The sequence below is a fragment of the Phalacrocorax carbo genome, chromosome 8 (genome assembly GCF_963921805.1).
Source record: "Phalacrocorax carbo chromosome 8, bPhaCar2.1, whole genome shotgun sequence".
Classification (NCBI taxonomy): domain Eukaryota; kingdom Metazoa; phylum Chordata; class Aves; order Suliformes; family Phalacrocoracidae; genus Phalacrocorax; species Phalacrocorax carbo.
The window spans coordinates 28,663,019-28,677,538 of NC_087520.1; the positions used below are offsets into that span (position 1 = coordinate 28,663,019).

Sequence of the window (14,520 nt, forward strand, 5' to 3'; positions counted from 1 at the left end):
GACCCCCGACGACCACCACGAGGAGGCGCTGCGCAAGCGCAGTCAGGAGGAGTTTATGGAAATGACTTCTTGGGACTACTTTTAATACGAAGTGGGGACAGGTCATGCATATGTATAAGCGTATTGGGAAACCTTGTGAATAAGTAACACTTTGTTGTATATATCCAAGACAAGCTACCACGCGGGCGCGCACGATTTTGGCGGGATGACCCCCCGTGCTGCCCAGTGCTGAATAAACATACCTACTTTACAACCTTACAGGTTGTGGAGTCTGCTCTCCACACGTCATTACTAAAAGAAATTATCTTCAGAGTTTTCTTATTTTGATTTTTTTCTTTGATTACTATGGTGGATTACGAAACTCAAGTTTTAAATCAACAATGTTCATCTGGTTTGTATTGAAATTTCCCAGCAGAAATGGTAGGTGTTATTTCACCTTTTTTAATAATTTGTGTTACCAAGAAAAATTAATCTCAAAATTAATACCAAATTAAATGATGTTCTGGTGGCTCAGATCAGTGACATTTCGCCATATACAGAGCCTTTCAAATGGTGGTGGATGCTTTGTAAAATTAGACCTTTAGGACTCAGTTGGGATTTTGAAGCTCCGGTGCCCGCTATCAGCTCAGCGCTGTGACAGTCTGGCTTTTGCCCACAGGTCTGAGCTATGTCCTTTGCTGATAAACTTTCAGGTCTTTACAGAGATTTTTTTTTTTTTCTTTTCGATTGGCATATAGTTCAATATTTATGTCTATGATGTAGTTGTGCCTTTTTTAGTTACTTTTCAGGGAGTGTGTGTGCACAGCTCATGGGGCCTTGGGGGAAGGTGGACAGAGGGCTGAAAACCCTGGAGGCAACAGACAGCGGTGGCTACATGGTAGGACTTTAACATGACAGTGGTATCAGGCGGTGCTAGCCTGATGTACTATGGGTACATCAGGGTTTTAATAGTGTGTAGGTTTTCATGTTCTCAGTGACATTGTAATATTGGTGTGGATAATGCAGTCACTTTTCTGAGAGGCATGCTCTTTCTTCCTTTCTCATTGATACGGACACAATGATCCATCTGTTAATAAGCTGTTATCGTTGGAAAACAAAACATATTCTGGTGTTCTTTTCAAACATAGGCAACTCATAGTAACCACAAGAAAGGACCTGTTCATAGGAAACAAAGCAGCAGCAGTTGCCAAAGACACCTATCTGACCTATCTGAATAGCAGGTACTGCTGATGTTAAAAAAAAATAAAATAAAAAGATCAAGTAGGTTGTTACCCGAAAGAAGAGAAGCACAGTAACACTGGCAGAACAGTTTGGGAAAAAAAGACTGTGAATATTTTATATTAATAATGCCTAAATCAAGATCCACCAGCTCCAGAAGATATTGTGAGGTGTCATATCAATATGTGGAAAACTGTACACCCCACTGGGGAAGCCATCAGGAATTGGAGTGGAAGCTGAACCCCTGATATTCCGAAGAACTGAGCTCAGAAGGAACGTGGACGCATATGACCGTGGACACCAGCTGTGTATTAAGCCTGGGCCATGGCTTTAAACTACTCTGCCTTCTGAGTTTAAACTCGAAAATCAGGTGCTGCTTTCTTAAGTCAGCCAAATGAGGCAGATGCTGCAGCTGGTCTGGATATGTTGTACCTGCCCAAAGGCTTTGCTGGGTCCAGCCACCCTCGTTCTTGGGTCATTTGAAAACTTCCTTTGAAATTCCTGCTATTCTCTGCTGCTACCACCTGTGTTTCCCCTTGGACAGCTTATGGAATACTTAGCTTCCACTTCAAGTTCTCTAGCTATAAAGAAATGCTAAGTCTCTGTAGAGTTTTAAATTATTCTGTGTTGTCAGGTAGCTGGAAAAAAAATACCTGGCTCTGGTAATACAAAAGATAATGAGACCTACTTTCCTGATTTGCTTTAAAAAACAGCAACAAGCAAGCAAAGAAAACCCAAACAAAAAACCTCAAACCACCCAAGAACCCAAAGAAAAAATGCCCCACCCAAACATAGCTGTGAACACTTGTAGCAATATTTAAACAAATGGCATGTAACCCCTAAGTCTCCCCACCCCCCCAATTCCTTCTACAATTTTTGATTTTTGTTACCTTTGATAATGTTTGTTAGTTGTCATGCTTCCTTGCACTCTTGCACTCTCTCCCCATGTTGCTTACTGCCTAATAAGGACCTTTGAAGTGTGCCTTTGATTTGGTAGCTGAAGCGCCTGAAGTTGCAGAGGTTGTAACAAAACTGCTAACAGCATTATTCTGGGAGTCTGGGGCTTAATTTTAACTATCCAGGGTTTGTTTGCAAAGTGCCTTCGCTGTTTGCATACAGCAGACCTAAGCTTGTATTGCTAATTTGGAGAGGAGGTCCTCATGCCAACAGACTCGTCAGATCAGAGCCCAGATCTGTGATCTGAGTCACACATGTATTGTGATCATGCTGTTGAGTACCTTGTCCAAAAGGAGTGTGATTCAATATGCTTAAAAGTATGGTAGATGTTTAGGGAGAAGAGAGAGGAGTGTCTGTTTTGAAATGCCTCTACAAAATGGTGTAAAAATTAAATTATAAAGAACTGTGAATTAGGTGATGTTAAAGCATTAGTAGAGCCGCTGTGGATGCATGAAGGGCTATAGCCGGTCTATGGTGCTGTCTGTCTGCAAAAGCAGATGCAACTTTGCGTCAGCTCCATGGGCATTTTTAAAACAAATATCTTTTTGCACTCTGCATCCACCTTGATGCATTTGCATGGGGTGGGAGGGAGGAGGAAAAAGAAGAGGAATGGGGGGGAAATATATCATAATAATAAAAAAGGCTTTTTCTTGCATTCATGGTTGGAACAAGCAGCTGCTGAACTTCTAGGTGCTTCTCGAAGTCTCATAAGGCTTTAGGGCGGAGGAGGGGGAGGAGGAGGAGGAAGAGGAGGGTCGGGGCTTCAGGACACAAAGCCAACTCAGAGCAACTGAGGCAACAAAGCAGCATTACCCCTTCAGCCCACTTTGGGGACTGCATGAGGAACCTATGGGGTCACAGGAAAGTAAATAGTTAAGAACAAAGTTTCCTAGCAGCAAATGCTCCATGCTAGGGTGGTGGGGCATCTTGGGTAAGAAGTATAAGCACTTCAGAAAAGAGTCTTTGTCTCTTAGTTTGATAGTTGTGAGATTTTGGCATGGCTGTGAGCTTTTAGTATTTCTTCACCATGTAAAGCAGCATTTTCTTAGAGATAGCTGAGCATGCTGTGAATGAGCTAGTACCAGTAGAGGCCATGGAGCAGTGTTGAAGAGGTGCCTAGTCCTGGGACCGGGAGCAGTGTTGGTCCGGCAGGTGCTCAGGCTGGTTGGTCCTGTTCCTTGGCACCTTCTTGCTTGGAATCACATCTCTGAGGTGGTGCTGCACTGCCTGGTGTCAGTGTGCTCTTGCTGCCTGATCCCTGAATGTGGTTCCATAGAAGAAATGGCTTTAATTTGTGATTTGGTGGTCTCACAGCACTCTTGCTACCTCCTGTGACAGGCCAGGCTGTCTGCTTTGGAGGAAGCTGCGCAGGGAAGTGTGGGGAATACCAGCCGTGCGAGGGGTCACTGCAAACGTGGTTGCAGATCAGAGCCCAAAGAAAAGCAGGGGAGAGTAAATCAGAAAGATTCCAATAAAACATGTTAAACTAACTTGGAGGTTGCAGCCATGTAGGAGAATTCTATCACATAGCAGGAGATGAATTTCTAGAGACATCTGAGATTGCAAGAACAGAAAGAGTTTTGAGAAATGACTCAGTGGGCCCTCATGTTTGTTTTCGGTTTGTTGTTGTGGTTTTGTTTGTTTGTTTGTTTGTTTTCTTTTTTCTTCATGTCCCTTCTCTTGACTTATGTGCTCTTTGTGAACAGAAAAGAGTAATTTCTGATGTAGTGGGGCTGGGGGAGCACACAGACCAAGAACTAGTGTATTCTTCATGTTCTTCAGGCAGCAGGAAGTGCACAAGCCTCCTGTCACCAACCAATCTTTTAGATCCAGCTGGACATAATTTTTTTCCAAACTGACATGTACTGTTTGTTGTAGCCTTTATTTGGTAAATTAGGTAAGGTTTACTTTTCTAGAGGGACGTGAAGCAAAACATGGGAGTTTTGTTATTTCCAAAGAAAAGAAGCTGCTGCTTGTAGTGGATCTTCTGATAACTGCAGTTTGGCAGATCTATTACTGATGGCAGTAACTGAGGAGGGAGAGGAAGGACACTTCTCCAGTCGTGGCAGTACCAAGTGCAACTGTTTTGTATTCTATTGAGTAATGATTTAATCTCTGACAGAGAAAAGCATCCTGTTAGTTTGATTTGTTTTGATTGGCAGTGAATACCAATCTTCAAAAAATTTAGATTAATGGATTCTTTTATCTATATTTTACTTGCGGAGAAAAAGAGTATCGAGGATTTCTTCTAGAGATCTGCTGAATTGCCCAAAAGTAAAGGGAGTAATTTAGAGACAGGGTCAACAGAGGATTTCATTCTTTACATTGAGGTGCATTTGCTTCAACTTAAATATATCTTTTAAAATACTACATCAGCTTATGTTACATTGACAGTGATGAAATCCTAAGGCAACAGAATATATAATGTTTTAAGTCAACTTCTGAAACCAGGGCACAGTGAGCCGAACTGTAACTGTTGGGTTTTACATAGTTATTTTTGTTGGCAGATTTCTCACTTTCCTTAAAATTAACTAGCTCATGTAGTACAGGGTGAGATCGCAGCCCTACATCTTTCTCTAGGCAATTCCATGGGCTCAGTGCTGACGTGGCTAGAAAGAGTCTTACTGGAGGTGTTGCCTATTTAAATGATTGAAGGCTGTAGACATTGATTTTAATTGAGACTTCAATATTACGCAAAATGTTCAAAAAAGTAATTTCCTAGTTATATTTTTCAATAGCAAGATCAGTGTTGCTAGAGATTAAAATTGTATTGGGGTAGAAATGAGGATAAAGCTACTGTATGTAGATGATTCTCATAAGTGGAACTTAGGGCACCTTTTGATGTAATAGCTAGTTGCATTTATCTGTCAAAATTAATACTAGCTGTATTAGTAGCTGTATTAACTACTGGATGCTTAATGAGTTGATAACAGAAGAATGAACTATCTTTTATTACCTTAATTTTTCCCTTAGTACTCAATGGTATATTTTGCTTTTGCTGGCTCAGGTGCAGTTATTGTTGAAAAACACCTTTGATAAAACTGTTACAAATTAAAGCGTGGGAGTTCACACATTCCGTATTTTTAAGTCTCATTGCTCTGTTTTTTGCTTTCCAGTGGCTGTTGAGGAATTGATATTTTATCAATTTTTGAGAACTTATACTTCTACAAATCAAAGTAAAAGAAGCTATATATTTAGCAAATGTCATGAGTCATGTGCCCTTTGGCAATATGACCAAATGTGACTTCTTTGGCATGACAGTCTAAATAGATTAGAATAGTTGAGAGTAGGATAGTTTGATGGATGGATATCCTTATGGTTTCTTTGATCAGGCGTTCTATGCATCAAATGTGGAATGTCTTTATAATATGTGCTATTGGAACTGTGCAAGAGAGTGGTGACGGAAAGCCAATGTACCTAGATACAGTCACCATAAAGTTGTCTTGTGAAGGGGTGAACATTTTGGACTTTGCTTTTTTTATCCATGTGTATAACTGAAGAGACCAGAGAGGTAGCTGGCATTCCCCTCAGTAAATGTCTCTATACCTTAGGGTTTTTTTTATAGCACTCATGTAGGATAACAACAGAGAGATCTGAGACAGTAATTTTAGCCTGTGGAGGAATCACACAAGTTATTACTCTTTGGTCTTCTGTTTCACACATTATGTCCTTGTTTGATTGTCATGCTGAGTAAACCCATGAGTGAGTTTTGCCTGACTTGTGTTAAAATCACCAAGTTTTGCCTAGCTTCAATCCAAGACTGTAAAGCAGATCAGGCTCAATCAAAACTTGATTCTGTCCACTTGAGAAGTTAATGAATTTTTGTCAGAACTAATCTGTCATTTTTGCATAATTTTGCAAAAATCCTGAATGCTCATAATAGTTGTGTATCACTTTTACTTCTGGTTAAGTTTATGTAAGAGCTTATGATATTCTCTAAAATTTTCATAGTATTCTCCATGGATTATTCTGAATACATGAGCTTTTCCATTTTCATGTAGTAATGTAATTAGGATGTCATGTGGATGTTTTAGTGCATTTGTATTTCCATGCATGCTCCTGATGCAAGATGATTTTTGTTGGTAACCATTTCTTCAATAAACATTTTGTGCATAATGAAATGCTACTGATCCTTTTGGTTTAGTATTGGTGTCTGTAATATAAGGGAAAAAATGAGTGTTAAGATAATAGATGGAAATTTTGTTTTCTTGGTTATAGATTCCTCCTTAGAAGATTTTGTTTGCTCAGAAGCTATGTACAAATGCTGTGGACTTTAATGTTGCTATTGACTAGCTCCTGTACCTTCCTGCAACTTGCCAAGCCATTGTACAAACATAAAAAATGGTTTATGCTTCCTTGTCTCAAAGCTCTTCTATAGGTACCATAGGTTGTTGAGGCCCACAACACTGTACCATAAAGTAAAAAATAAAATTGCCATTCCTTTCTTTTTAATTTTTAAAAATATTGATTAGCCATATAACTTAAATTCAAAGTGCAGAAAATATAGTTTGTTGTTATCATATGCACATATGATGTAAATAAGAGATCTGAAATTACACAAAATATTTTCTTGTATAGAATATGTCTTACCTGTTTGGTGTTCCATAGCCAATTGCAAAATATTGTTGTTTCCACTTCTGGCTTTTACTGAAGTTTTTAAGATTAAAAAAAGCAGCATAAAAAATTAGGAAAAGATACAGAAAAGAAAAACTTGGATTAAATAAGTGGATGTAAAAAAACACACAAGCATCAAATAGTGTCAGAAAAAGGGACAGTTAAGAATTCAATGGCTTGTGTATAAAATTAGATTCTGGGGCAGTGCAAGTCAAGAGAATTTAGTCTCAATAAAATCATAGATGCAAGCAAAATGACAAGACTTGGAGTAAATGGTTTGTAACCCATGTCATCACATTTTGTTGCCTCGGTGTAAAGGCCAGAAACGCCTGTATTGTGTTTATGTGGGTATTTTGCAACCCATCAAGAGACGAAATGTTTAAAAAAGAAGAAATACAATTTTTATTCCACAAAAAATCCCCACCCACAAGTCGGGCAGAAGTGAAGTCCAGGGCAAGTGTGGTAACTGTTGCTGCATTTAATTTATTAAAAATATATTTAATTAGTGAATAAGAAATACACTGCAAGTTAATGGTGTTAGTTCTGTAAGCCTGTGGAAATAACTTGACCTGATAATGCTATATGGTAACTGCTAGTGGCTAAATAATGTTTACATTTCTTTTAGGATCAGAGTCACACACAAGTTTCCCAGTATCGCCAGGATCACTCTCTGATTATGAGATCTATTGTCCATATGACTGACGCTGCTCATTCGGGAATTATGGCTCCTTCTCAGCTGACCACCATTAACCAGTCCCAGCTAAGTGCGCAGCTGGGGCTAAATTTAGGAGGCACTAATTTGCCACACACTTCTCCCTCCCCTCCTGCAAGTAAATCAGCCACTCCTTCCCCATCCAGCTCTATAAATGAAGAAGATGCAGATGAATCAAATAGAGTAAGTTATTCCATGCACTGTAGTGAGTAAGCTTTACAGGTCTATATGCTATATTTTCATGAATGTGGCAGTATCATCTCAGCTGCAATGTGGTAATAAAAATACACGTTACATTATAGTGGTATATGATTAATTCGCTTTTTAGCTTCTTTACTTAAGAAGTTTCCATAACAACTCCATAATAATAAGCATAAGAATATATATATGTATTTGGTCTAATACATTCATATTTCATTTCAGATTTTATAGATCTGGTAAATTTATTCACTCATCAACTTTGGACAGTTTTGTCATTTTGGCGTTCTCTGGAGTCATATAAAACAGATGCATTTAAATAGAAATAAAATAAGCTTCTTCTAATTGAAGGTTTAGTTAATTTACATTTTGCTTTAAATAAATCTGTTAGGAATATTTTATCAACAAAATAAAGCACAAATGTTGTACATTTAAAAGGCCTAGTTTAGACTTCCATGAAAGGTTTTCTCATTAAGTTAATGGAAATTGTGCATATGGAAAGATCATTGTACAGGATCCTCAAAATATCGAAGTAAAATAACTATCATAGAAATATATTTAGAGCCACTTCATTCCCTTGTTGCAATAATCTGTACACAGTTCAACAAAAGAGGGTACAGGACACGAGGAGCACACAGGGACCAGAGTTACCTGTAGTCCTGGGTGTGCTGTTCTGGGGGTTCCCTGCCCCAGAGGTGAGAGGGAGACGTAGGTGCAGGGCTGGTGCCTGCCAATAACAGAGCCTCCGGTGCTACTGCACAGGCCCCTGACCCTGCGCAAGGAGCGGCGGAGGCAGAGGGTGCAGGGTCACCTGTGGGTATTTGCTGAAGGTGGATAGAAACTACAGAGCTGCTTCGGCTTTTTGCCTGAAGGATGGGCTTTTTAACCCCTGAGCTGTGTCTAAGTTGACAGTCTAAGTCTGGGAATCAGGAAATGCCTCCAAGCTCTTGTCTTTTGAGTCTCTACTACTGAAATTACATCTTAATGGAAAAACATAGATTGCCCATTCAAAATATACCGTACTTTAAAGCTTAAAATTAGTGTTGGGGTGTATTTTTTCAGATCAAGCTCTGTAAGATTTGACTTTGAGCCACGCTTACAGTGAGTAGTAATTATTAATGCGTTTAGTTCCAGTAGATCTGATGAGATTAAGCTGAGACTAAGTACTCTTTGGTAGGAGAAAGGCTTGCACAACAGGACTTTCCAAAATGTTGCCTACATAGTAGCTTTATCCATATATTATTAAGCCAGACTGTTAATAATTTTTTGGAAATAATCTGACTTATATCATTGTTATATTGACTGTTCTTTTCACTGTTTCTTAGGCTACTGGAGAAAAAAGAGCTGCCCCAGATTCTGGCAAAAAGCCCAAGACTCCAAAGAAGAAGAAAAAGAAAGATCCCAATGAGCCACAAAAGCCAGTGTCAGCATATGCCCTTTTCTTCAGGGATACACAAGCTGCAATTAAAGGGCAGAACCCAAATGCTACATTTGGAGAGGTTTCAAAAATAGTGGCATCTATGTGGGACAGTTTAGGAGAAGAACAAAAACAGGTAAAAAAAACTGATGCATGGTTGTCTCACAAGAAGTAAAATAATATTCCTTTTAAAGAAACTCTTCCTGCCTCTGCTCTGAGTGGACTATGTTACTTGCTGATGTAGACCTCTTCCTCTGTAGAGCTCAGAAGCTACACTGATTTTTGAACTTGCTGAAGACCTGGCATCTAAAAAGCATTTTGCTGTAAGAGTCAGTAGGTAGTATTACATGGCTGTATTTGTCTTTAAATTTTAAAGGGAAGTTTGTAAAAAAGCTCAGGTGATATTGTCCAAATTCCTGTTAAGACCGTCTTTTGATTATTCCTATTTCAAAGGTCTTGTTTCCCATTAATTAGAAGTTAGAAGAGAAACAGGGAAGGTACAGCACATTTAGCATTTTCCATTGATCTGCCTTATGAATTTGTTACAAAGCATGTTGATTTCCAACCTTTGAAGCCAATCCTCAGTGCCTCGTTACAATGGCGTGTGTGAAATGTTATCTCCAACTCAAACTTGGTACAGAATGATGAGTTTTGTTCTTCCTCGAGGGTTATTCTTCTTTCTATACACATGTAACTCCTACGCAGGGATTGAAGGGAAAAATAAACCCTTTGAGGCTGTTTGCCTGTTGATACTCTAAGCAGCTCCCAGTAACAGTTAATGGAGGCTGCAATGGAAGAGTAGACTCCCAAGTAGGATGCTTTCTGGCAAGACATGAATTATACTTGTTTGTGAAATACATCTGGAAACTTTCAGTCTGATCTAACAGATAATGGTGAACATGATTTTAAAATGAACTTTAAATTTACTGATGATTAAAAATACAGATTAATTCACGTTTGCCTAACTGTTTTTGTTTAACTCAATGGGATTCTCTCATACTGGCTTTGGGGAAGGTGAACTGTCCAAGCTCTATGAACTGCCTTTTCTAAAGGTATATATTATATGTAGTTCAAATATTTGTTTTTTAAAAAATATTGCATAGGGCATAGGCATTTTTTTTTGCTATTTTATACTACTACAGATGATTTTTAGCATCTGAAATACTCAGCATTCTAATATCCCTGTTACTTAAAATCATTAAAATATCATTTCGTGGGAGTTAAGGTGTACATAGGTAGCCTTGTCAAACAGTTGGCTGCTCTAGCAGCTATTTTATTCACAATAAATCAACATAAATTGTGGTGCAAGTGCAGCGAGTAGACCTGAAAGTCTGTAATCACCTGCAAGAATATTGAGATCTTTCAGGGAAGAAAAAGCAAACCTAACAGTAGAGTGTTTTCAGTTGTTTTTGGTCTTTTTTGTTGTTGTTGTTGTATCTTTGCAAGTGATTTTGAGAGCATTCTGGCAAAAACGTCTTAATATTGAAGTTGATGAAACTGTGGTCTTTTTTAATAGGTATATAAAAGAAAAACTGAAGCTGCCAAAAAAGAATACCTAAAGGCACTTGCTGCCTATAGAGCAAGCCTTGTTTCTAAGGTAAGCCTAATAATGCCTTCAATGTAATGCAAGTTAGCTTTTGGCAATGGTGTTTAAACGGGGGTGGGTGTTACGCAAAATAAAAGTGGAATCCTAGAATTTCTGTAATACAGCTAGACAAGATGATGTGCTGCTGCTTGACCCTGCTTAGTCTCTGGGGAAAAAAAAAAAAAGTCATCTCTCTAATGGCACAGTAATGATTACCAAACAGTAACTGTGTAAATGTACATCTTCCTTTATCTATGGAGGCAAAATAATGCACTTCACTACAAAAAGTAAAATTCAGTCATGAAAAATATACTGACCTTTTGACATTAACATTTGCAAGCTATTTGCAGAGTTTTGTTTTTTCCTCAAGTGCTACTTCTCAAAAGACAGACTTGGTTTGCATGGAGCTGGAGAGCAGTTATTGTATGACAAAGCTTAAGTATTTCTTGCAGGTGGTGGTGGGGGAACGCATGGTGGCTCTGACTTTGGAGACTACTTACAAATGGACTAGCCAGTAGTGAGCCACATGGAGTATTTTAGCAGATCCCAAGTTTAAACAGAACTCATGAAGAAAACAAAGTTCCACTGTCTTATTTGAGAATTTACCTTTCTAACCGGCAGCACTACACTGGTTGTAGATCTGTTGCATCTGAATACCATAAATGGAAGCATGATTATGGACATCTAAAATATGGGTGAAAATTAATCAAGGTGGTTATTTCTCTAATAGTATTTCATAAAGATCAATTACAAAAATATCTTTGATCACAAGAAAGCAACAGAAGCACATGATGATATCTAACTCCTGAGAATACTTATTTGAATGTACAGCTGTGGAGCATTAGTAACTCACACTGAAAGCTGCTGTGTATTTTAATTAAATGCTTAGAAATACAACAGCAGAAATACAACAGATATTTAAAGCCACAAGATTTCTTCTGTGTTGAGAAGCTGCGTTCTTCTGTTGTCTCTAGGACTTAGATAATATTCTCAAAGCCTTTCGTATTCCAATGCCAAGTTCAATGGCAGCTACAATTGTAAATGTCTTTGAGGGAATTTAGGAATTTTTTTGTCAATCCTAAATTGCCTTTTATCACAAATCATATCTTCTCCTCAAATCCATGGGACCTAGGCTGCCAAGAAACTTGTGGGAAGACTGAGTGGAAATTACATCCTAAGGCCAGAATTCATCTCCCTGAACTTAAGACATCCTTGCTGAAGCTTTTGTGAAGAACCGCAACAAGCAAATTAAAAAAGTTGTCTGAGAAGTTTTATTATTTTGTCCACTACTCTTATGCCATGATAGCTGGTGCAGGGTGATATGCTTCTGCTCAGATTTGTCTCCCAAATAACACGGTTTTTTTTGAAAACATGTAAATACAGAAAGTGTTAGGCCCTCTTTAGCTCTATCAGCCACACTAAGTATGTGACACCTGTGACTTCCTGGTGTTGAACAAGTGCACAAGTTAGTTTTTTGTCCAAGTAAGAACTGGAGGTACCATGTACAGAGACAGATGAATAGGTGATGTAATGGATCAGTGGATCAGTGATCTTTTTCAGATTGCTGATTGGTCTTTTCTGATAGAAAACAAAAGACAAAAAAGTGTCCCTGAGTAGCTGTGACTTTTATTTCCATGTAAACAGTAACAATGTTTTTTCTGTTAAAAATACAATGATTTTCTTTTCCAAACACAGGCTGCTGCAGAATCCGCTGAGGCCCAGACAATTCGTTCTGTTCAGCAAACGTTGGCATCTACAAATTTGTCTTCCTCCCTTATTCTGAATACTTCTCTTTCTCAACACGCAACAGTATCGGCATCTCCTCAAACTCTTCAGCAGTCCCTTCCCAGGGCAATTGCTCCAAAACCTTTAACCATGAGACTGCCAATGAATCAGATTGTAGCTTCTGTTACCATTGCACCAAACATGCCAACAAACATTGCAGGTCCCTTGATAAGCTCTATGGGAACAAATATGGTGGCAACACCATCTTCATCTCAAGTCAGTCCCTCAATGCAAAGTCAGCAGCACCAGATACAGCAGCTCCAGCAACAACAGATGCAGCAGATGCAACAGCAGCAACTACATCAGCATCAAATGCATCAGCAAATACAACAACAAATGCAACAACAGCATTTTCAGCACCACATGCAGCAACACTTGCAGCAGCAGCATCTTCAGCAGCAAATTAATCAACAGCAAATGCAACAGCAACTGCAGCACATACAGCTTCAGCAAATGCAGCAGCAGCAAATGCAGCATATGCAACACCAGTCACAGCCTTCTCCTCAGCAGCATTCTCCGGTAGCTTCTCAGATCACTTCTCCTATCCCTGCCATTGGGAGCCCTCAGCCAGCACCTCAGCAGCACCAGTCACAAATACAGTCTCAGACACAGACTCAAGTATTATCACAGGTCAGTATTTTCTGAAGATAAATTATCTCGCAACATGGCTTTTTGTTGATGGAGGGGGTAGGGGTAAACCATGTTTGGCTGAAAACTGTAAATTTTTGATGGTAGTTATGCAGGGATGCATAACAGATCAAATGATCCTCTAAAGTGTCTATTAGATAGGCAATAAAGAACTACAATGTAGCTGTGTATCATTTAGCTGACTATAAATCATTTTGTTTAAAAAAAAATCTGTGCTCTTTTTCATGTGATGCCTTTTAATTTATTTAAGCTTTACCTGCAATATGTGAATCAAATGGCCTAATAAATACTTGGACCTTATGACTGCAAAATGGCCTTTCAGAGTTATATGATATAACCCTTCTTTTTCTAAAAGTGAATAATGCACTTCAAGGCAGTATGAACTCATGGAGCCCTTAAAGCACAGTTGTAACTACCTGTAACATGATGATTGGATTTCATACAATCAATCTTGTATGACATGGGTTAGTTGATGGCATTTTTTGTCATGAAAAAAACAGAGTAAATCACAGATTTTTGCCAAAGCTCTTAATTTTTTCTTCTAAATGTCTTCAGAAAAATAAATGCAAGTAACTGAACTGAAACATTTGACCCAACCTTTCACTTCAGTTCTCCAAAAAAACCTGCCATAGTTTGTAAGAAAATATATATTGACATTTACCCTCTTACATTAATTCCAATTACAGAACAAATGTGAATATTATATTCTGTGTCAAAGTGATGAGTTTCAGATTTAATACACTGTATTTTTAAAAGGGAAATGCACTTAAATAAAACTGTTATTACAGAAAGCTAAGATGAAAAATGCAAGAGTTTTTAATACACTGTAAAACCAGTAGAATATTTAAAGGAAACTCCACAATCGAATAATCAGTGTAAATATTTTCTTTAAAAGTTGTATGTTTTCATATCATGCGTTGTAAAGTTTTCATAAATGAGGCTTTAATGTAAACACTGGTAACATGAATTATTAATTGCTACATTGCTTATTGTGTTTTTATGCTGTTTTATACTTTTTTATGAGTTATGATAGCAGCAATTAAGTTGTTTGTATTTTGCTTATCTAAAATAAATGCTTTTATCTTGCTATAGAATAAACATGTTTCAGTAAAGCCGATGGTCTTTGATACAAAAACCAGAAATGTTGCCTTATGAAAACACTTTCATGGAAAATCTATTTAACTTTTTGGGTTTTTATTTTATCAAACATACTGAGTAAACAGGTACCAATTGCAACCAAGTGTGTGATCAGCTCTTCTGCCCATAAAGATCTGCTGCTGAAGAGTCATGTACAACTTTTCTGAGGTTTCTACGCCTTACTTCAGAGAGAAAAAGCAGGTGGCAGAGTTACAAAGCATTCGTGCCACCCCATGTTACATTTATCCA

General features: G+C 38.2%; 1 protein-coding gene across 2 annotated transcripts in view; it reads left to right on the plus strand.

The window, feature by feature from the left end:
- Positions 1–14,248, plus strand: part of TOX3 (TOX high mobility group box family member 3) — a 75,968-nt gene extending 61,720 nt beyond the window's left edge. For both annotated transcript variants that reach the window (XM_064459400.1, XM_064459401.1), the window contains exons 4-7: positions 7,415–7,684; positions 9,025–9,252; positions 10,633–10,713; positions 12,397–14,248. In XM_064459400.1, the coding sequence (XP_064315470.1) occupies positions 7,415–7,684; positions 9,025–9,252; positions 10,633–10,713; positions 12,397–13,131 (1,314 nt within the window). In that variant the 3' untranslated portion in view covers positions 13,132–14,248. The remainder of the gene's footprint in view (positions 1–7,414; positions 7,685–9,024; positions 9,253–10,632; positions 10,714–12,396) is intronic.
- The last annotated feature ends 272 nt before the right edge of the window (positions 14,249–14,520 follow it).